General features: G+C 46.9%; 2 protein-coding genes across 8 annotated transcripts in view; one reads left to right on the plus strand and one right to left on the minus strand.

Annotated features, from left to right (window-relative positions):
- The window catches only part of TRAPPC2 (trafficking protein particle complex subunit 2), a 32,053-nt gene extending 27,678 nt beyond the window's left edge, over window positions 1-4,375 (minus strand). The window contains exon 1 of one of the 4 annotated variants that reach the window (XM_063953525.1): window positions 4,249-4,375. The gene's annotated coding sequence lies outside the window, so the exon portion shown is untranslated. The other 3 variants (XM_063953524.1, XM_063953526.1, XM_063953527.1) reach the window with 3 other exon arrangements.
- A 61-nt stretch (window positions 4,376-4,436) lies between these two features.
- Window positions 4,437-24,334, plus strand: part of OFD1 (OFD1 centriole and centriolar satellite protein) — a 112,925-nt gene continuing 93,027 nt past the window's right edge. Inside the window, exons 1-5 of one of the 4 annotated variants that reach the window (XM_063953522.1) lie at window positions 4,437-4,522; window positions 14,908-15,026; window positions 17,826-18,023; window positions 20,060-20,128; window positions 20,222-20,252. In XM_063953522.1, the coding sequence (XP_063809592.1) occupies window positions 14,928-15,026; window positions 17,826-18,023; window positions 20,060-20,128; window positions 20,222-20,252 (397 nt within the window). In that variant the 5' untranslated portion in view covers window positions 4,437-4,522; window positions 14,908-14,927. Of the gene's footprint in view, window positions 4,523-4,545; window positions 4,667-14,907; window positions 15,027-17,825; window positions 18,024-20,059; window positions 20,129-20,221; window positions 20,253-24,334 lie in introns of those variants that run through there. The other 3 variants (XM_063953523.1, XM_063953520.1, XM_063953521.1) reach the window with 3 other exon arrangements.

The following is a 24,334-nucleotide window of genomic DNA, read 5'->3' on the forward strand; positions in this document are numbered from 1 at the left end:
TCTGCTTCCCAGTTGTCCACTCCCGGAATGAACACTGCTGACAGTGCTAGCACGTGATTTTCCGCCCATCGGAGAATCCTTGTGGCTTCTGCCATTGCCGTCCTGCTTCTTGTGCCGCCCTGTCGGTTTACATGGGCGACCGCCGTGATGTTGTCTGACTGGATCAGTACCGGCTGGTTTTGAAGCAGGGGTTTTGCCTGACTTAGGGCATTGTAAATGGCCCTTAGTTCTAGAATATTTATGTGCAAGGAAGTCTCCTGACTCGACCATAGTCCTTGGAAGTTTCTTCCCTGTGTGACTGCCCCCCAGCCTCGAAGGCTGGCATCCGTGGTCACCAGGACCCAGTCCTGTATGCAGAATCTGCGGCCCTCTAGTAGATGAGCACTCTGCAGCCACCACAGCAGAGACACCCTGGTTCTTGGAGACAGGGTTATCAGCCGATGCATCTGAAGATGCGATCCGGACCATTGGTCCAACAGGTCCCACTGAAAGATTCTGGCATGGAACCTGCCGAAAGGAATTGCTTCGTAAGAAGCCACCATCTTTCCCAGGACTCGCGTGCAGTGATTCACCGACACCTGTTTTGGTTTCAGGAGGTCTCTGACTAGAGATGACAGCTCCTCGGCTTTCTCCTCCGGGAGAAACACTTTTTTCTGGACTGTGTCCAAAATCATTCCCAGGAACAGTAGACGTGTTGTCGGAACCAGCTGTGACTTTGGAATATTCAGAATCCAACCGTGCTGGTGTAGCACCTCCTGAGATAGTGCTACTCCTACCAACAACTGCTCCCTGGATCTCGCCTTTATTAGGAGATCGTCCAAGTACGGGATAATTAAAACTCCCTTTTTTCGAAGGAGTATCATCATTTCCGCCATTACCTTGGTAAACACCCTCGGTGCCGTGGACAGTCCAAACGGCAGCGTCTGGAATTGGTAATGGCAATTTTGTACCGCAAATCTGAGGTACTCCTGGTGAGGATGATAAATGGGGACATGCAAGTAAGCATCTTTGATGTCCAGGGATACCATGTAATCCCCCTCGTCCAGGCTTGCAATAACCGCCCTGAGCGATTCCATCTTGAACTTGAACTTTTTTATGTATGTTTTCAAGGATTTCAAATTTAAAATGGGTCTCACCGAACCGTCCGGTTTCGGTACCACAAACAGTGTGGAATAGTAACCCCGTCCTTGTTGAAGTAGGGGCACCTTGACTATCACCTGCTGGAAATACAGCTTGTGAATTGCCTCTAGCACAGCCTCCCTGCCTGAGGGAGTCGTTGGCAAGGCAGATTTGAGGAAACGGCGGGGGGGGGGAAGACGCCTCGAATTCCAGTTTGTACCCCTGAGATACTACTTGCAAGATCCAGGGATCCACCTGTGAGCGAGCCCACTGATCGCTGAAATTTTTGAGGCGGCCCCCCACCGTACCTGGCTCCGCCTGTGGAGCCCCACCGTCATGCGGCGGACTTGGAAGAAGCGGGGGAGGACTTTTGCTCCTGGGAACCTGCTGTTTGTTGCAGTCTTTTTCCCCTACCTCTGCCTCTGGACAGAAAGGACCCGCCTTTTCCTCGCCTGTTTCTCTGGGTCCGAAAGGACTGTACTTGATAAAACGGCGCTTTTTTAGGCTGTGAGGGAACCTGGGGTAAAAATGCTGATTTCCCAGCTGTCGCTGTGGAAACTAGGTCTGAGAGACCATCCCCGAATAACTCCTCACCCTTATAAGGCAAAACTTCCATGTGCCTTTTGGAATCTGCATCCCCTGTCCACTGCCGAGTCCATAAGCCTCTCCTAGCAGAAATGGACAATGCACTTATTTTAGATGCCAGCCGGCAGATCTCCCTCTGTGTATCTCTCATGTATAAGACTGAGTCTTTTATATGCTCTATGGTTAGGAGAATAGTGTCCCTGTCTAGGGTGTCAATATTTTCTGACAGGGAATCTGACCATGCAGCGGCAGCACTGCACATCCATGCTGACGCAATAGCTGGTCTAAGTATAATGCCTGAGTGTGTATATACAGACTTCAGGATCGCCTCCTGCTTTCTATCCGCAGGCTCCTTTAGGGCGGCCGTATCCAGAGACGGAAGTGCCACCTTTTTAGACAAACGTGTGAGCGCTTTATCCACCCTAGGAGGTGTTTCCCAACGTGCCCTATCCTCTGGCGGGAAAGGGAACGCCATTAGTAATTTTTTAGGGATTACCAATCTTTTATCGGGGAAAGCCCACGCTTCTTCACACACTTCATTTAATTCTGCAGATGGGGGAAAAACTACGGGTAGTTTTCTCCCCAAACATAATACCCTTTTTAGTGGTACCTGGGTTTATATCCGAAATGTGTAATACCTCCTTCATTGCCTCAATCATGCAACGAATGGCCCTAGTGGACATTAGATTTGACTCATCGTCGTCGACACTGGTATCAGTATCCGTGTCGACATCTGCATCTGCCATCTGAGGTAGCGGGCGTTTTAGAGCCCCTGATGGCCTTTGAGACACCTGGGCAGGCACGAGCTGAGAAGCCGGCTGTCCCGCATTTGGCATGTCGTCAAATTGTTTGTGTAAGGAGTCGACACTTGCACGCAATTCCTTCCATAAAACCATCCACTCAGGTGTCTGCCCCGCAGGGGGTGACATCACTTCTATGGGCATCTGCTCCGCCTCCACATAATTTTCCTCATCAAACATGTCGACACAGCCGTACCGACACACCGCACACACACCGGGAATGCTCCAATAAAGGACAGGACCCCACAAAGCCCTTTGGGGAGACAGAGAGAGAGTATGCCAGCACACACCAGAGCGCTATATAATGCAGGGACTAACTGAATTATGTCCCCTATAGCTGCTATAATATTTACTGCGCCTAAATTTAGTGCCCCCCCTCTCTTTTTTACCCTTTTCTGTAGTGTAGACTGCAGGGGAGAGTCAGGGAGCTTCCTTCCAGCGGAACTGTGAGGGAGAAATGGCGCCAGTGTGCTGAGAGAGATAGCTCCGCCCCTTTTTCGCGGACTTTTCTCCCGCTTTTTTAAGGATTCTGGCAGGGGTAATTATCACATATATAGCCTCTGGGGCTATATATTGTGATTGTTTTGCCAGCCAAGGTGTTTTTATTGCTGCTCAGGGCGCCCCCCCCCCGGCGCCCTGCACCCTCAGTGACCGGAGTGTGAAGTGTGTATGAGGAGCAATGGCGCACAGCTGCAGTGCTGTGCGCTACCTTGGTGAAGACAGAAGTCTTCATGCCGCCGATTTTCCGGACTTCTTCTTGCTTCTGGCTCTGTAAGGGGGACGGCGGCGCGGCTCCGGGACCGAACACCAAGGCCAGTTCCATGTGGTCGATCCCTCTGGAGCTAATGGTGTCCAGTAGCCTAAGAAGCCCAAGCTAGCTGCAAGCAGGCAGGTTCGCTTCTTCTCCCCTTAGTCCCTCGTTGCAGTGAGCCTGTTGCCAGCAGGTCTCACTGTAAAATAAAAAACCTAAATTATACTTTCTTTCTAAGAGCTCAGGAGAGCCCTTAGTGTGCATCCAGCTCGGCCGGGCACAAAAATCTAACTGAGGCTTGGAGGAGGGTCATAGTGGGAGGAGCCAGTGCACACCAGGTAGTCTAAAAGCTTTCTTTTAGTTGTGCCCAGACTCCTGCGGAGCCGCTATTCCCCATGGTCCTTACGGAGTTCCCAGCATCCACTAGGACGTCAGAGAAACAATGTATTAGGTAAAAATTGTATGTAATTATTTTCTAACAATTCAGATTGCTGGTGTAGCGGGGATAACAGGATGGGCAGGGAACACGTTACTACAACTGCTTTGCTTGACAACCAAAATGAAGCAAATGTGAATTTCATGGCCTGAGAAAACTGAACCACACAACTGGTGCCACCAAGATTTTGTCTCACTTTACAATGTTGGTTCCATTCTACATTTCCTGCAATTCAGCGTAAAAACAGATTTTGTTTTCACGTTCTACATTAAGATGGCAGCTGAGGAGACAGCAGCTCTGTGCACTACTTTGGCACTACACAGACAGGACGGTGTGTGCGTGGACTCTGCAGTGTGCTCAGGGTAGATGCTAGAATCAAGTTGCTCAGTGGCAGCTGGTCACTTCCAGGTCCTGATCACAAAGGTAACATAGACACAACCGTAATTACACCCGCAGCACAGTTACAGGTCTGCAGTGAGGAGAAAGGGGATGCAAAGCACTTTCACCTCGCCAGAGCCCCGCTCCCTGGGACCACGCTCCGCTCACTCCCTACTCACCTGTTTCCACAGTGACTCACTATAGTATATAGGTTGAAGCTAGATCCAAGTGGGATATGGGTTATCGCGGTTCCTCTCCTGTAATAACATCCGGACATCTGACAGTTGGTCGCCGTAAAATGACGTCAATCCAGCCATCTGGTCGCCGTAAAATGACGTCAATCCAGCCATCTGGTCATACAGAGTAGCTCACACTGTTCGACTAGACTTTATTTAAAACGAACAGTGAGACACTATTTCCAAGCGAGGCCTGCAACGCAGAAGCTCGCCCTTGGTAAGACATGATTGGTGGGTTGGTTCCTGGCTATGCGTGTGATTGGCTGTCCTGTTAGCCGCGGCTATCCCGGCGGTTATGTGTGTTGTTGTGCCCTCCTGTGTTGCGGTTGGCAGGGGAGAAGCTGCTCTGTGCTCCGGTACGGTGAGTGTCTGTACAACTTACTAGTGCACATGTCATACACTCGCTGTTCATATGTACTATTCCGGGTTACCCGGTAGATATGTGACAGATGATTCTATTTCACACACCATGTGAGGGCTGTAGGAGAACTTGCATATACAATACACTGATTTTTTCCTCTTCTTAGAAACGTAGTGTTAGTGGGCCTTTGCCATGAGACCTCATAGTGTCAGTGCGCCCTTACCCTGGGACCCCATAGCATCAGTGTGCCCTTGCCCTGGGACTTCATAGCATCAGCGTGCCCTTGCCTAGGACCCCCGTAGCGTCAGCGTGCCCTTGCCCTGGAACCCCGTAGCGTCAGCGTGCCCTTGCCCTGGGACCCCGTAGCGTCAGCGTGCCCTTGCCCTGGGACCCCGTAGCGTCAGCGTGCCCTTGCCCTGGGACCCCGTAGCGTCAGCGTGCCCTTGCCCTGGGACCCCGTAGCGTCAGCGTGCCCTTGCCCTGGGACCCCGTAGCGTCAGCGTGCCCTTGCCTGGGACCCCGTAGCTTCAGCGTGCCCTTGCCCTGGGACCCCGTAGCTTCAGCGTGCCCTTGCCCTGGGACCCCGTAGCGACAGCGTGCCCTTGCCCTGGGACCCCGTAGCGACAGCGTGCCCTTGCCCTGGGCCCCGTAGCATCAGCGTGCCCTTGCCCTGGGACCCCATAACGTCAGCGTGCCCTTGCCCTGGGACCCCGTAGCCAAGGCCGGAGCAAGGTTTCTCAGCATCCTAGGCAAAATTTCAGCCTGCTCCCCCCCCCCATCCCAAACCACTCACCGAGTCTCAATACATACAGGATATGCAGTAAAACCCATGAAACAGGTTTTATCTAGTACATCCCATCCAGCTGATTCTTAAGGTGCATACACACTGGGCATAGCAGGACACTATGGAAAGCCGCTCACCCTGCCGTTCATCTACTGGTAATACCAGCGATGAAGCGGGAGTGCGCATCAGCGCTCACCGCCGGGGCATATACACTGGGCGGTTTTGAACTGAAAGCAGCTCAACACACCAAAAGTGAGCTGCTTTCAGCTCAACATCGCCCAGTGTGTATGGGCCTTAAGTGGGAACTTCAGGACAGATTGCTGCTGTAATGCTACAGGCGTTCTACCCAGGGTGCGCAAGAACTGCTAGACCAGGGCTGGATTAAGCCTTCAGGTGGCCCAGGGCACCTTAGGGGGGGTGTCCTTCAGTGTAGTAGGACCCCTTATACTATCTAGTACTGATGCCCCTTTCACTTTATACCACACAGTATGAGCCAAAATTCACATTATAGCACACAGTATGAGACGAATCGAGGCACTCTGCACGAGCGGCTGCTGGAGGAGGGAGGGGGAGTGTGTGTCAGCCGTAACTGCTGGGGAGTAGTGTGGCTCACAGCTTCGGCACCAACCGCCGTGACTGGGAGCAGTGATGGGAAGAACATGAGCACGATCGGCCATAGCAGGAGTTGATTAAAAAAAAAAAAAACTTCCTGGTCTGTGGAGAAGTGCCGGTATGCCACTTCGACCACTATATATATATATATATATATATATATATATATATATATATATATATATATATATATATAACACACACACACACACACACACACACACACACACACACACACACACACACTATGTAATAAAATACCAATGCTGCTCCTCACATGTACAGGGGGAATTAAAGTGTTTTGCGTGCTTGCGGTGACTATATGGTGCACACAGCCACCGACACTGACATTACTGTTACAATATATATGCCATTATTTTCCCCCTTCCAGCAACCTATCACCTCTACCTCTTATATATTTACATTTCCACCCTCACTTTCCACACTCACACCCCCCCCCTTCACTTTACTGTATAAATTTACTGGTCCCCCACCCTGATCCTTTATACATTTAGTGAAGTTCTTACAATTGCACGGGGAGTTCGTGCTTCGTGGCAGTCTGTTTTTGTGGTGCAGGGCGGGAGTATGACGGGCGTTACCACGGAGAGGAGCGGAAGACAGTTGCTATAGCAACTGTAACAATATCTGGCAGCGCTGCTTCTTACTCTGTGTGCATAGAGCCGCTGCCGATGGGTTACACAGCCGCTCACACTGTCCGTGCTAAAGGGATGCCGCGGCGCGCAGCCACCCAACTGTTATCAGCCGCCAGCACGGACAGTGTGAGTGTACCCCCTTCCGCTCCTCTCCGCAGTAATGCTCGTCATATTCCTCTTAAGGAGAGGAGAAGCATTCATCGGCAGCGTGAGCTGCCGCCCGCAAGTGGTCGGCGACCATAGGCAGCTGCCTAAAGCTGCCTAGTGGTGGCGCCGGCCCTGCCCATAGCGACAGCGTGCCCTTGCCCTGGGACCCTGTAGCGACAGCGTGCCCTTGCCCTGGGACCCCATAGCATCAGTGTGCCTTTGCCCGGGACCCTGTAGCATCTGTGCCCTAGGATCCCATAGCATCAGTGTGTCCTAGCCCTGGGATACTGTTTGAGTGTGCTCATGTCTTATGATCCCATTGCGTCAGTGTGCCCTTGCCCAGCGACCTCACAGTATCAGTGTGCCCTTGTTCTTGGATCCACTATTCTTTAGCCTGCCCTTGCCCTGGGACACCATAGCGTTGGCGTGCCCTTGCCCTGGGAACCTGTAGTGTCAGCGTGCCCTTGCCCTGGGACCCTGTAGCGCCAGCACTGGAATGTGAATCCTTTTAGGGCGCAGTGGGCGTGGGCTCAACGTATTTCGCTGGTGTATAGCATGCTCCTGAGGAAGCTGGACATATACTATACACCAGCGAAACGCATTTAGCCCACGCCCACTGCGCTCTAAAAGGATTCACATTCCAGTTCTGGCATACCTTTGGAATCATCTTCCACATTGTGGCATTCTGCAAATAGCAATTTCCATCATATTGGACACTCGGTCAGCAACTAAAGGACATCCCAGCTGATTTATTAGGAGAGTGACTTTTCATATCGGTAACATATGACTCTGTGGTTTGGATATTCCGTCAACACATCTAGGAGATCCCAGCTGATGATACAAAGGGGAACATTGCCCTAACCAACAATCAACCACTGGTAACATCATTTCTCTAACGTCCTAAGTGGATGCTGGGGACTCCGTAAGGACCATGGGGAATAGCGGCTCCGCAGGAGACTGGGCACATCTAAAGAAAGCTTTAGGACTATCTGGTGTGCACTGGCTCCTCCCCCCATGACCCTCCTCCAAGCCTCAGTTAGATCTCTGTGCCCGAACGAGAAGGGTGCACACTAGGGGCTCTCCTGAGCTTCTTAGTGAAAGTTTTAGTTTAGGTTTTTTATTTTCAGTGAGACCTGCTGGCAACAGGCTCACTGCATCGAGGGACTAAGGGGAGAAGAAGCGAACTCACCTGCGTGCAGAGTGGATTGGGCTTCTTAGGCTACTGGACATTAGCTCCAGAGGGACGATCACAGGCCCAGCTTGGATGGGTCCCAGAGCCGCGCCGCCGGCCCCCTTACAGAGCCAGAAGGGGTCCGGAAAATCGGCGGCAGAAGACGTCCTGTCTTCAACAAGGTAGCGCACAGCACTGCAGCTGTGCGCCATTGCTCTCAGCACACTTCACACTCCGGTCACTGAGGGTGCAGGGCGCTGGGGGGGGCGCCCTGAGACGCAATAATAAACACCTTGGATGGCAAAAAATGCATCACATATAGCTCCTGGGCTATATGGATGCATTTAACCCCTGCCAAAATACATAAAAAAACGGGTGATAAGGCCGCCGATAAGGGGGCGGAGCCTATCTCCTCAGCACACTGGCGCCATTTTCCCTCACAGCTCCGTTGGAGGGAAGCTCCCTGGCTCTCCCCTGCAGTCACTACACTACAGAAAGGGTTAAAAAAGAGAGGGGGGCACAAATTAGGCGCACTATTAACTATACAGCAGCTATAAGGGGAAAAACACTTATATAAGGTTATCCCTGTATATATATAGCGCTCTGGTGTGTGCTGGCAAACTCTCCCTCTGTCTCCCCAAAGGGCTAGTGGGGTCCTGTCCTCTATCAGAGCATTCCCTGTGTGTGTGCTGTATGTCGGTACTTTTGTGTCGACATGTATGAGGAGAAAAATGATGTGGAGACGGAGCAGATTGCCTGTAATAGTTATGTCACCCCCTAGGGGGTCGGCACCTGAGTGGATGAACTGTTGGAAGGAATTACGTGACAGTGTCAGCTCTGTATAAAAGACAGTGGTTGACATGAGACAGCCGGCTACTCAGCTTGTGCCTGTCCAGACGTCTCATAGGCCGTCAGGGGCTCTAAAGCGCCCGTTACCTCAGATGGCAGATATAGACTCCGACACGGATACTGACTCCAGTGTCGACGGTGAAGAGACAAATGTGACTTCCAGTAGGGCCACACGTTACATGATTGAGGCAATGAAAAATGTTTTACACATTTCTGATAATACGAGTACCACCAAAAAGGGGTATTATGTTCGGTGAGGAAAAACTACCTGTAGTTTTCCTGAATCTGAGAAATTAAATGAGGTGTGTGATGATGCGTGGGTTTCCCCCGATAACAACGGATAATTTCTAAAATGTTATTGGCATTATATCCTTTCCCGCCAGAGGTTAGGGTGCGTTGGGAAACACCCCCTAGGGTGGATAAAGCGCTCACACGCTTGTAAGGGTTCTATCCTCTCCTGAGATGGCCGCCCTTAAGGATCCTGCTGATAGAAAGCAGGAGGGTATCCTAAAATGTATTTACACACATACTGGTGTTATACTGCGACCAGCAATCGCCTCAGCCTGGATGTGCAGTGCTGGGTTGGCGTGGTCGGATTCCCTGACTGAAAATATTGATACCCTAGATAGGGACAGTATATTTTTGCCTATAGAGCATTTGAAAGATGCATTTCTATATATGTGTGATGCACAGCGGAATATTTGCCGACTGGCATCAAGTCTAAGTGCGTTGTCCATTTCTACCAGTAGAGGGTTATGGACACGTCAGTGGTCAGGTGATGCGTATTCCAAACGGCATTTGGAAGTATTGCCTTATTAAGGGGAGAAGTTATTTGGGGTCGGTCTTTCAGACCTGGTGGCCACGGCAACAGCTGGGAAATCCACGTTTGTACCCCAGGTCGCCTCTCAACATGAGAAGACGCCGTATTATCAGGCGCAGTCTTTTCGTGGATAAGCGGGCAAAAGGTTCCTCATTTCTGCCCCGTGACAGAGGGAGAGGAAAAAGGCTGCAGAAATCAGCCAGTTCTCAGGAACAGAAACCCTCTCCCGCCTCTGCCAAGCCCTCAGTATACGCTGGGGCTTTACAAGCAGAATCGGGCACGGTGGGGGGCCCGTCTCAATGAATTTCAGCGCGCAGTGGGCTCACTCGCAAGTAGACCCCTGGATCCTTCAGGTGATATCTCAGGGGTACAAATTAGAATACGAGACGTCTCCCCCTCGCCGTTTCCTAAAGTCGGCTTTACCGATGTCTCCTTCTGACAGGGAGACAGTTTTGGAAGCCATTCACAAGCTGTATTCCCAGCAGGTGATAATCAAGATACCCCTCCTGCAACAGGGAACGGGGTATTATTCCACACTGTTGTGGTACCGAAGCCGGACGGCTCGGTGAGACCGATTCTAAATCTAAAATCTTTGAACACTTACATACAGAGGTTCAAATTCAAGATTGAGTCACTCAGAGCAGTGATTGCGAACCTGGAAGAAGGGGACTACATGATGTCTCGGGACAACAAGGATGCTTACCTTCATGTCAAAATTTACCCTTCTCACCAAGGGTACCTCAGGTTTATGGTACAGAACTGTCACTATCAGTTCAGACGCTGCCGTGTGGATGGTCCACGGCACCCCGGGTCTTTACCAAGGTAATGGCCGAAATGATGATATTCCTTCAAAGGAAGGGAATTTTAGTTATCCCTTACTTGGACGATTCCCTGATAAGGGTAAGATCCAGGGAACAGTTGGAGGTCGGTGTAGCACTATCTCAGGTAGTGTTGCTGCAGCACGGTTGGATTCTCAATATTCCAAAATCGCAGCTGGTTCCGACGACTTGTCTTCTGTTCCTAGGGATGATCCTGGACACAGTCCAGAAAAAGGTGTTTCTCCCGGAGGAGAAAGCCAGGGAGTTATCCGAGCTAGTCAGGAACCTCCTAAAACCGAGCCAAGTCTCAGTACATCAATGCACAAGGGTTCTGGGTAAAATGGTGGCTTCCTACGAAGCAATCCCATTCGGCAGATTCCACGCAAGAACTTTCCAGTGGGACCTGCTGGACAAATGGTCTGGGTCGCATCTTCAGATGCATCAGCGGATAACCCTGTCACCAAGGACAAGGGTGTCCCTCCTGTGGTGGTTGCAGAGTGCTCATCTTCTAGAGGGCCGCAGATTCGGCATTCAGGACTGGGTCCTGGTAACCTCGGATGCCAGCCTGCGAGGCTGGGGAGCAGTCACACAGGGAAGGAATATCCAGGACTTATGGTCAAGCCTGGAGACATCACTTCACATAAATATCCTGAAGCTAAGGGACATTTACAATGCTCTAAGCTTAGCAAGACCTCTGCTTCAAGGTCAGCCGGTGTTGATCCAGTCGGACAACATCACGGCAGTCACCCACGTAAACAGACAGGGTGGCACAAGAAGCAGGAGGGCAATGGCAGAAGCTGCAAGGATTCTTCGCTGGGCGGAAAATCATGTGATAGCACTGTCAGCAGTATTCATTCCGGGAGTGGACAACTGGGAAGCAGACTTCCTCAGCACGACCTCCACCCGGGAGAGTGGGGACTTCACCCAGAAGTCTTCCACATGATTATAAACCGTTGGGAAAAACTCGACAGGTATTGCGCCAGGTCCAGGGACCCTCAGGCAATAGCTGTAGACGCTCTGGTAACACCGTGGGTGTACCAGTCAGGGTATGTGTTCCCTCCTCTGCCTCTCATACCCAAGGTACTGAGATTGATAAGATGGAGAGGAGTAAGCACTATATTCGTGGCTCCGGATTGGCCAAGAAGGATTTGGTAACCGGAACTTCAAGAGATGCTCACGGAGGATCCGTGGCCTCTACCTCTAAGAAGGGACCTGCTCCAGCAAGGACCCTGTCTGTTCCAAGACTTACCGCGGCTGCGTTTGACGGCATGGCGGTTGAACGCCGGATCCTGAAGGAAAAAAGGCATTCCGGATGAAGTCATCCCTATCCTGATCAAAGCCAGGAAGGATGTAACCGCAAAAACATTATCACCGCAATTGGCGAAAATATCTTGCGTGGTGCGAGGCCAGTAAGGCCCGACGGTGGAAATTCAACTGGGTCGATTCCTACATTTCCTGCAAACAGGAGTGTCTATGGGCCTGAAATTGGGGTCCATTAAGGTTCAAATTTCGGCCCTGTCAATTTTCTTCCAAAAAGAACTAGCTTCAGTCCCTGAAGTTCAGACGTTTGTAAAAGGGGTACTGCATATACAGCCTCCTTTTGTGCCTCCAGTGGCACTTTGGGATCTCAATGTAGTTTTGGGTTCCAAAAGTCACATTGGTTTGAACCACTTAAATCTGTGGAGTTAAAATATCTCACATGGAAAGTGGTCATGCTGTTGGCCCTGGCCTGGGCCAGGCGCGTGTCAGAATTGGCGGCTTTATCCTAAAAAAGCCCTTATCTGATGTTCCATTCGGACAGGGCGGAATTGAGGACTCGTCCTCAGTTTCTCCCTAAGGTGGTTTCAGCGTTTCACCTGAACCAACCTATTTGTGGTGCCTGCGGCTACTAGGGACTTGGAGGACTCCAAGTTGCTAGACGTTGTCAGGGCCCTGAAAATATATGTTTCCAGGAGGGCTAGAGTCAGGAAATCTGACTCGCTGTTTATCCTGTATGCACCCAACAAGCTGGGTGCTCCTGCTTCTAAGCAGACTATTGCTCGTTGGATTTGTAGTACAATTCAGCTTGCACATTCTGTGGCAGGCCTGTCACAGCCAAAAATCTGTAAATGCCCACTCCACAAGGAAGGTGGGCTCATCTTGGGTCTCGGCTTTACAACTTTGCCGAGCAGCTACTTGGTCAGGAGCAAATGCGTTTGTAAAATTATACAAAATTGATATCCTGGCTGAGGAGGACCTGGAGTTCTCTCATTTGGTGCTGCAGTCATCCGCACTCTCCCGCCCGTTTGGGAGCTTTGGTATAATCCCCATGGTCCTTACGGAGTCCCCAGCATCCACTTAGGACGTTAGAGAAAATAAGAATTTACTTACCGATAATTCTATTTCTCATAGTCCGTAGTGGATGCTGGGCGCCCATCCCAAGTGCGGATTGTCTGCAATACTTGTACATAGTTATTGTTACAAAAATCGGGTTATTATTGTGAGCCATCTTTCAGAGGCTCCTCTGTTATCATGCTGTTAACTGGGTTCAGATCACAGGTTATACGGTGTGATTGGTGTGGCTGGTTTGAGTCTTACCCGGGATTCAAAATCCTTCCTTATTGTGTACGCTCGTCCGGGCACAGTATCCTAACTGAGGCTTGGAGGAGGGTCATGGGGGGAGGAGCCAGTGCACACCAGATAGTCCTAAAGCTTTCTTTAGATGTGCCCAGTCTCCTGCGGAGCCGCTATTCCCAATGGTCCTTACGGAGTCCCCAGCATCCACTACGGACTATGAGAAATAGAATTATCGGTAAGTAAATTCTTATTTTTCCGGTTTGCTTGAATACCAATATTGCTGCAGTATTGTCTTTTCACTCTTTACAAGGGAGACCTCCAGTCAGAGTGGATAATCATTGGGCGATCAGTGGCATTAATTTTTGACAGCTCCTATATATGTGTGATTTTTAAATAATTTTATATAATATCATATATTTTTATGTGATTAATAAATGTGTATTTTAACAAGCCGAATGGTCTAGTATTGGATTAGGTAGATAGACGGACCTTAGAACGGTATTGGGTATTTGAGTAGTCTGCAATACACTGCTAGGTTGTTGTACATGCTTTTTTGTTTTCTCTTACGTCCTAGAGGATGCTGGGGTCCATATTAGTACCATGGAGTATAGACGGGTCCACCAGGAGCCATTGGCACTTTAAGAGTTTAACAGTGTGGGCTGGCTCCTCCCTCTATGCCCCTCCTACCAGACTCCGTTTAGAAAATGTGCCTGGAGGAGCCGGTCACAGCTAGGGGAGCTCTACAGAGCTTCTTTAGAAAAGTTTATTTTAGAAGGATTGCCGTGTCCAAAATCTGTTAAGGCCCACTCTACTCGTAAGGTGGGTTCTTCCTGGGCGGCTGCCCGGGGTGTCTCGGCTGTACAGCTTTGCTGAGCAGCTACTTGGGCTGGATCGAACATGTTTGTTAAGTTTTACAAGTTCGATACTTTGTCCTCTGATGACCTCAAGTTTGGTCAAGCAGTTCTGCAGGAGCCTGCGCGCTCTCCCTCCCGTTCTGGGAGCTTTGGTACATCCCCATGGTACTAATATGGACACCAGCATCCTCTAGGATGTAAGAGAAAATAGGATTTTAATTACCTACCGGTAATTCCTTTTCTCGTAGTACGTAGAGGATGCTGGGCGCCCGCCCAGCGCTTCTTTTTCCTGCAGTGGTTGTTTGGTTCAGTACTGCCTGGTTCCTAGGTAAGTTCTGTGTTCTTTACTGTTTCAGCTGTTGCTGAGTTTTCCGGCATGTTGGCCGGATTTGCCTTGTGTGAGCTGGTATGAATCTCGCCACTATCTGTGTAATTCCTTCTCTCGAAGTATGTCGTCTCCTTGGGCACAGTTTCTAGACTGAGTCTGGTAGGAGGGGCATAGAGGGAGGAGCCAGCCCACACTGTTAAACTCTTAAAGTCCCAATGGCTCCTGGTGGGCCCCGTCTATACCCCATGGTACTAATATGGACCCCAGCATCCTCTACGGGCTGCGAGAAAAGGATTTACCGGTAGGTAATTAAAATCCTATTTTATTTTTTTTACATTCCAGCTAAAATAAATCAGGGCTTGTAAGGCGTTTCTTGCATTGAATTGGAGGAGTTGAGGATCACTTGTTTAGCCATAAGGATTGGATAAGGACATGTGTTACTTTTACCAATGTTGGCACAAGGTCTGGATGAAAGTATGGAGTAAAGTCAGATTTTGGACTAGGACTTGGTTGGGTTTTGTCACGGCTACAGTTTTGATTAATAGGAAAAAGTAATTATAGAAACAGAATAAGGCTAATTTAATAATATTACTTTATGTAAACATTGCTTGTATGCTTACTTATTCTAATTTTACTTTGCTTTTTACAGTGATTTTACCTTCTAAAGGTATGATGTCTCACAGTGAGCTTAAGTCTTTGTCACAAGAGGAACTGCGTAAAAGACTTTATCAGACATTTAAAAACAAAGGTGTTTTGGATTCACTAAAGGTGATTTTTATGTACTGTTTATTTTGTCTCTACACTATAATACTGGGGGAGATGCATCAAACCTTGGAGAGAGATAATTTAGAGAACTTGCCATAGCCACCAATCAGCTTCAAGCTATCCCTTATCTAACATAGGGGGTAATTCTGAGTTGATCGCAGCAGCAAATTTGTTAGCAGTTGGGCAAAACCATGTGCACTGCAAGGGGGGGGCAGATATAACATGTGCAGAGAGAGTTAGATTTGGGTGGGGCGTGTTCAAACTAAAATCTAAATTGCAGTGTAAAAATAAAGCAGCCAGTATTTACCCTGCACAGAAACAATATAACCCACCCAAATCTAACTCTGCAAATGTTATATCTGCCCCCCCTGCTGTGCACATGGTTTTGCCCAAGTGCTAGCAAATTTGCTGCTGCGATCAACTCTGAATTACCCCCATACAGAGCCGGATTAAGGGGAGGGGGGCCCTGGGGGTAAGTACCCCAGGCTCCCCTGTGTGAAAGGGCCCCCCCTACTACCCGCCACGGATCAGATCTCTATTACTGATCCGATCTGCGGCGATGTGCCCCCGGCCCTGTCCTCACTGCCGGCGCCGCATAGCAGGGCTTCTGTCTGGTGCTGCAGCTGATCTATTACACTAAAAGAAGCAGCTGCACAGTGACCAAACAGAACTGGTTTCTGTCACAGCTACGGGGACGAGGTTCCTGCGGCGGTGCGCAACACGGATATCGACTGCTAGTGACAGGGTCACTGCATTCCGGGAGTCTCTGCTTTCTGGAGCTGGACAGGGGCTGCTACAAGAGGTGAGCGAGGGGTGGGGGAGGTTAGCTGAGCTCTGGCTGCCTGCATCTCTGTACTGGGTAGATAGTCTATCATGAGATGTTACAGGGAATGCAAATGTATCTCGCTACATGTAACATGGTGCATAATGTGTTACGGGCATTACGGTGCTGTGCATAATGTGTTACAGGTATTACGGTTCTGTGCATAATGTGTTACGGGTATTACGGTGCTGTGCATAATGTGTTACAGGTATTACGGTGCTGTGCATAATGTGTTACGGGTATTACGGTGCTGTGCATAATGTGTTACAGGCATTAGGGTGCTGTGCATAATGTGTAAGGGGCATTACGGGGCTGTGCATAATGTGTAAAAGGCATTACGAGGCTGTGCATAATCTGTAAGGGGCATTACAGGGCTGTGCATAATGTGTATGGGGTGTTACGGTGTTGTGCATAATATGTAAGGGGCATTACGGTGCTGTGCATAATAAGTATGGGGTATTACGGTGTTGTGCATAATATGTAAGGGGCATTACGGTGCTGTGCATAACAAGTATGGGGTATTACAGTGTTGTGCATAATGTGTAAGGGGCATTACGGTGAAGATATGTCAGGACTCGAGGAGAGAACGTTCGGGCGCAGGCAGACTGCAGTGCTCTTCTGGCTCTGTCTTTGACAGCATCAAAGAAAAACGTTAGGCAGTATGTAGCTTTTAATTTATCAATTAAATTTGAAGTAAAGGCACTGGGTTGTGTGTAAATATAAATATATATATATATATATATATATATATATATATATATATATATAAATTATATTTGTAGATACAGTATATCTATAAGAATCTATGTTGGCAGAGCTTGGCACTTTGGAAAGGCACTCCATGAACTTGTAAATTAGTGTAAATCTACACTGTGCCCCCTCTTCCTTCACCTGCCTGCCTCTTTAATAGGGGCCCCATTGTCTGAAGTGCCCCAGGTCCCCCGTAGCCTTAATCCGGCTCTGCCCCCATAGTCTATAAAATGACAGAATTTAATTGGTGGCTGTGGACAACTTCTCCACTTTATCTCTCTCCAAGGCTTGATACATCTTTATCTGTTTGTGCACAGTTTTATATTTGTAATTTTTGTTTTTAAAGTCATATCAATCCTGGCACAATCTCTGTTCATTGTTACACTATTTGTAGAAATATGTTGTTCCTTTCAAATTAAACATATTTGCACTTATTGGAACTAAATGTTATATTTATAGGTTATGTATTATACAGGTTGAGTATCCCTTATCCAAAATGCTTGGGACCAGAAGTATTTTGGATATCGGATTATTCCGTATTTTGGAATAATTGCATACCATAATGAGATATCATGGCGATGGGGCCCAAGTCTAAGCACAGAATACATTTATGTTTCATATACACCTTATACACACAGCCTGAAGGTCATTTTAGCCAATATTTTTTATAACTTTGTACATTAAACAAAGTGTGTGTACATTCACACAATTCATTTATGTTTCATATACACCTTATACACACAGCCTGAAGGTCCTTTAATACAATATTTTTAATAACTTTGTGTATTAAACAAAGTTTGTGTACATTGAGCCATCCGAAAACAAAGGTTTCACTATCTCACGCTCACTCAAAAAAGTCCGTATTTCGGAATGTTCCGTGTTTTGGAATTTTTGGATATGGGATACTCAACCTGTACTAACATTCACCTTTTTAGTTTTTGGCTTTCTTTATGAGATCTTTCTTTCAGTGGCTACTGTTTTGCTCCTTAAGAGCACTGTTTTGCTCCATACACCATGCATGTCTCTCTCCTCTCCCCATGTAATGCTCCTAGTAGTGAGGGCTGACAACATCACAATTTCCTTATTCCCTCTTCCTTTTATAGAAACACTAGGAAGCATAGACTTCTATTCTGTTTTATGTAAACATTATATGTGCTTGAGAGTATTTCCAGTTTGTTTTGTTTTTATATTTCCCACCATTCAATTTTTTTCTTATTTATTGTAACAAGACACAACTTCGAAACCAGCTTATCCAAGATCTGAAACATCGTACGCTCAGTGGAGATCAGCTTCAGACTGCAGATGTGTCTGGTGACTCTCTGTTACACAGGGCCTGCAATAGCCTAGTGGCAGATCACATGAGAAGATGTGGTTATGAGTACTCCCTCTCTGTCTTTTTCCCTGAGTGCGGATTGGAGAAAGAAAAGGTAAGTTTGATTTTGTTTTCATGCGTACTTCAAAGATAAAAAATGGAATATTTATTTATAAACTAGCGGACATGATGGTCTGGTCATTATTTACAGTTGTACGAATAAAATATTTTTAGCGCGGTTCAGTTGCCTGAAACTGTGGAATAATAAACTCTGCGCAGTCACAGTATGGGTAACAGCGCGAGGTATCAATTTAGACTATTTCTGTCCTCGGTTGGGTTGCAAATCCCAGGATTGGGATCGGCGGGATCCTGGAATTTAGGACAAAAATCTGCTGGGATTCAATCCCGTGATTGTAATCTCCAATCCCGGGGATTTCGGGATCAGGCGGTCCTTTGTTTTTTTAATGCCGGGCAGCGTTGAGCTTCCTCGGGAGGCTCAGACGCTGCCCAGGTCCCCCTGCGCAGTGTGACATGAAGTCAGAGGTCACGCTGTGCAGCCAGCCGCCCGCCACCTGCTGTACGCACCTCACCGAACTGGAGGGAACATAGAAACATAGAATTTGATGGCAGATAGGAACCACTTGGCCCATCTAGTCTGCCCCTTTTTAAAAAATAAAAAGTTACCCATCTGCCCTCCCAGGTACTATGGTGGTCAGTTATGTGTGCGGTGCGGGGCGGACGGGGGATACACAGGAAACAAACCAATCCCGGGATTGACCATTTTTCAATCCCGAGACCAGGGATTGAAAAAATGGTCCGGGATTAGCCACCCTAGTCCTCGAGTTCTCGGCAACAGCACAGCGTGTGTCTCATTATTGTGCATTGGGAACTCTGTCCTCTGGGAACTATTCTGATGATTCAGATAAGATGGGGGAACTCGCGCTTATAGATTTGATAGCAAGGGGACATGGACTGGCATTATATGTGGGAGAATACAAGATAGTTACGTGTCATTATATACAATGTTGGGGTAATTACATGTTAGTTGGGAGAAGAAAAGTAAATGAAAAAGTATGTTGTGTCTTTTGTATAAAGACATTGTAGTGGGATACAGTGAGTGGTCCTAGGAGGCCACGTCTTCTCCCTACCACCCATATAGACTGCTATAGTAAATGCCTGGTGAGAATGTATTTATGCCTCCAGTTGTGAAAGAATGCTTAGCTTATACATATAGGTGGTCTTATCTGGAAGTAACAATGATGGTGTTTCATATTGACTGTTTAATGGGCTTAATTCAGTCTGGATCGCTGCAGTGGCAGCGATTGCAGTCTGAGCCCTTTGCGGAGTGCGCACACGCAGCGGGCGCACTGAGCGTGCACACCCCAGGAGCCCAGTGAGATGCTAAAAGCATCTCAGGGCTGCGTTCGCCTCTGCCTGATTGACAGGCAGAGGCGGTCGCGGGGCCATTGGCGGGGTGCGGTCCGGACAGCGCAGGCGTGTCCAGACTGTTACCGAGGCAGGCCACGGCGGCAGCACATCGTCATACGCAGCCGCTGCAACCCAGGATGCGCGAGTAGCCCGCCTGCCAGCACAGCTAGGCTGCGCAGACAGGGAGTTACTCGCTTGGTGCAAGAGTATCTCTGCTGTGCGATGCTTTTGCACCAGTGCGGGGGATCAGAGCCAGACATGTGGGGCGGACTAGCCCTGTGCTGGACGTCCCCCCGCATGTCTGAGAAACTGATCATAGATGTACTAAATTTAGCACATGTACGATCAGATCAAAATTACCCCCAATGTTCATAGTGTGCACTGTCACAGTGTACAGATGCCTGGAACTCTTTGGAAATCCGTTAGTGAATTTTATGAAAAAGAGTTAAATTACACTGCTAGAATTAAATGGAGATCTAAATATTATGCATCTGGAATGTATGCATCATAGCTACTTATGTTGCTGTATTAGTCTACAAATGATTCAGTATTCAGGTGTTCCCGGGGTAGAAACACTTGTAACCCTCACTGGCCATTGAGCTACCCAATACAGGACACAATTCACAGGAAGAAGGCTCACCCTTCACCCTGTTGGAGTTTTAGATTTCATTTATCTTTGCTATGTGACTGCCTTGTAATTTCTGTTGTATTTCATTTATAAAGGTTTTCACTGTAAATGACTTACTGCAGCTAATGAAAATCAATCCAAAATCTAGACTCCACAACTCTTTGGTAATGTATAATTGTAGCTGTTTATATTTTATGTCATATTTCAGAATGGTTTACATATTTAGTAACTTGTCATGTCTTTGTTTATTCCTGCAGACCTCTTCCCTTCAAAATAGCAATGCAAAAGGTATAATTATTTGTGTGTTCCTGGTATCAATGACCACAAAAGTGTATAAAATGTTTTACATATAGTAAGATTGTATATTAACCTATTGCTAAACCTTGTGTTGCTTGCTATTGGTGACAGGGGTGTTAAACCTCCTTTACCCCTTTCAGACCGCCAGCAATAACTTGGGTTATTGTACGTGAATGTGCAGTAAGCCATGTTGTGGCGCAGCCTGAAAGGGAACAGTTAAAATAACTTGGACCCAGTATTTCAACTCAGGTAGCGGGCAGCTTTTAACACTTGTTCAACCGAACTCCTGGTACAGTGTGAACGGATAAGCTGGGACAATGCGACTCAGCACCCATTCACTGTATAAGAAGAGGTGGTCCTTGGAGATCATCTCATCTCCAAGTGCCACCTCCATACGCATCGACGGTGTCGTCACCAACCCGGCAATAAGCCAGATTGGGCCACCAGTCTCAAAGGAATCTTAGCCGGGTCGCAGCTGGGAAGGACCCGTGTATAAATCCCAGGTGTGACCTGGCTAAAGCGGTCTGAAAGGGGTATTAGTGGGGTGGTGGCATGTGATTGAACAGGTGCAGCAACTATACAGACCTCCCCTCCTTTCAATCTTTCAGCCACAACCATACCTGTTAGTTCGAATTTTTGTATAAAGTACTGTACTGTGACATCTTGGAAATGCCCAGACCTGCATCATTATAGGGGTAATGTATAATGTGGTGATATGGGGAGAAGCGGTATCAGCGCACGTTATGTGCGCTATACTGCTTCTCCCCCATGTATGATGGCAGCGGTGTCTGCAAGGTGACAGGGGCACTACGCGCCCCTGTCCTTATCGGCTCTGCTATCTAGATGGTGTTGGGTGTGTTAACGTGGCATGGCTTGGGCCTGCTGCTCTGCCTGTACACGTCATTAACTAGTAACTGCTATGTTGCATTACATGATGACCATTTGCAGCCCTTCATGTACTCCTACAACAATGGAATATTCCCGAAGGATAATGCATCGTGTCATTGGTCTCATACTGTCCATATTTGGTCTGAGGAACATTCTGGAGATTTCCGAAAAATGGTGTAGCCAACTCGTTCGCCCAACATGAATTCAATCGAGCATTTATAGGACATGGTGGAGCGGTCCATTTGCACCAAAAATCCTGCACCTACTAATATCAGGGATATAGGGGAAGCTATCCAGGTGTTATGGGTCAATATCTCTCCAGAGGTTTTCCGTTCACTGGGGGAATTGATGCCACGTGGAGTTGCTGAACTTTGGCGGGCTAGAGGGGGTCCAACACAAAACTAGGCACATATCCCAATCCTGTTGGCACTTCAGTGTATATTCTGAGTATTTCATGCTTAGAAATCATATATAATTGAACATATTGGTTTTTATCATTTATAGCTTATAGTTTTATAGCTTTTTGCAATCCTTTTTTTCTTTAGTAATTTTTGAGTGCTACAAGTTTTATAAATGCATAGGAGAGAGAGGCGCAAAGAGGAAAATAAGGAACATATAGCATCAGTTACCATAGTGCAACAGATTATAAAAGTACAGTAATTTAGATGTTTACCCAAAATACATAGGAGTAATTAATGGACAATTTGGTGGATTTGTGACCGTTATTGTTAATCATAAAGAAAATACAAGACAGTCACAGCGCACAAGAAACAAACTTATAATTAAAAGCACAATTATATTTCTTTTACACCGACCAACACTGTTTACTTTAAAAATCACATATAGACATATCATAGAACTGCTATCATGACTTATATTTCAATAATGCTGATTTTGCCACATTTGTAACAGTATCATTGATTTTATATTTTACAAGTTAGTAACCTTTTTACTGCAAGATATTAACTAGTTTTTCTGGGTTTCAAAACAGTCCGTGTTTCTAAATTCTGCAGCTGATTATATCAACTGTTTCCTCTCAGTTTGGTAGCTGGTTGAAGTACAATTAAATTGGCTGATTAATCCCAGTGTGTCCAGTAGTATAGTCCACAGCCAATTTATCCAACAATTATTGTGAGTATAGGCACACTTACTTTTCAGTAACTCAGCATGAGAATATATGAACAGCTCCTATATAATTGATGTTATTCCTTAATTGGAAATGCAAGCAGTCATTAATCCATGTCTGGCCAGATCGTGATAATAGTAGAGTTCTCACCACTGAGCTATAATGGATACTTCTCCCGACTGCTGGTGCTCATTCCTTTCAAAGAACAAAGGGGAAAAGGGACTGGGGATATAGGCCGCACAGGAAAAATAATTATTTAGCAGATTATAATTACCTCAGAAAAACTGACACTATTGGGATATTGCTTTCCCTTTTGTTAATCATTTGTATACCTCTAGCCTATTGGTATAATGGTTACAATGAATTCTGACGGTCAGTGGTGCTCCCAAGGGTATAGAGATACAAATTATAAAAATGACCACAAAGAAGACCAAAAAAAACCCTGGTTGGAAGCACTCTTGTCTGAGGTAATGAGACAAAGATTTTTAAGAAAAAAAGGAGATACTAATGAGAAATTATTATAAATATTAAGATTTCAAATTTTATTGGTATGCCTTAAAAATAATTTATATATCCTTCTTGTGAGTGAACTAGTAATTATGTGATCTACTTGCAAAAATATGAAAAAAATATTTATGGTCTAATCTAATTGACCTCAGTCAAAGACAGTTGATTCTATTTGAGTCCGTCAGTGTGGTAGTTCCCTACTCATAAATATAATAAATAATAAATCAAATTTCATTCCTTTCACGCAGTCATCTCTGGAGGTGATCCGTACCAAGCAAGGGATGTGCAGCTGAACACAGCGGTGATCCATGCAGAGTAGTTATCTTTGAAATTGACACGTTTCACCGCCTACTTTCTTTATCAGCGGCTTCCTCAGCATACTGTTACATATGTGGCAAAATCAGCATTATTGAAATATAAAGTCACGATAGCAGTTCTATGATATGTGTATATGTGATTTTTAAAGTAAACCGTGTTGACCTGTGCAAAATAAATATAATTGTGCTTTTAATTATAAGTTTGTTTCTTGGGGGTCATTCCAAGTTGATCGCTCGCTAGCAGTTTTCAGCAGCCGTGCAAATGCATTGTCGCCACCCACTGGGGAGTGCATTTTCGCTTTGCAGAAGTGTGAACGCTTGTGCAGCAGAGCACCTGCAAAATCTTTTTGTGCAAAACAAGACCAGCCCTGTAGTTATTCTTCGTGTGCGTTGTTTCTAACGACGGAGGGACGGCTTTTGACGTCACACACCCTCCCAGCCACCCCTGCGTTTTTTCTGCCACGCCTGCATTTTTCTAAGCACTCCCTGAAAACGGTCAGTTGACACCCAGAAACACCCTCTTTCTGTCAATCTCCTCCTTGCGGCCGGCTGTGCGATTGGAATCGTCGCTAGAACCAGTGCAAAGCCACAATGGACTTTGTAGCGTTACGACGCACGTGCGCATTGCGGTGCATGCGCAGATTAGCCATTTTTTCACTGATTGCTACGCAGCGAACAATGCAGCTAGCGATCAACTCGGAATGACCCCCCTTTTGCGCTGTGACAGTCTTGTATTTTATTAATGGTTTTTTAAGGGCTGAGTATCCCTTCTGTTCGCGGCAGCAAAGAAATAATTATTAATCAGACACTTTGGATACATATTTCTTAGTTCGTTATTGTTAATTCTCTTTCTCTGTGCTGTAAACATACCATTTACTCTGTGGCAATTATACTGAAATAAAATATTCAAGCCCTGCTGTTTCCATCGCAAACCTCTGTACTTTCGCTTTTATCTTTGCTAATATTGTAGTGAAATTAATTACAAAAACCCATATCCAAATATTCCGAAATACGGAATATTCCGAAATACGGACTTTTTTGCGTGAGAGCGAGATAGTGAAAACTTTGTTTTTTGATGGCTCAATGTACACAAACTTTGTTTAATACACACAGTTATTAAAAATATTGTATTAAATGACCTTCAGGCTGTGTGTATAAGGTGTATATGAAACATAAATGAATTGTGTGAATGTACATACACTTTGTTCAATGCACAAAGTTACAAAAAATATTGG

Source organism: Pseudophryne corroboree, chromosome 2 (assembly GCF_028390025.1).
Source record: "Pseudophryne corroboree isolate aPseCor3 chromosome 2, aPseCor3.hap2, whole genome shotgun sequence".
In the NCBI taxonomy this organism is placed as follows: domain Eukaryota; kingdom Metazoa; phylum Chordata; class Amphibia; order Anura; family Myobatrachidae; genus Pseudophryne; species Pseudophryne corroboree.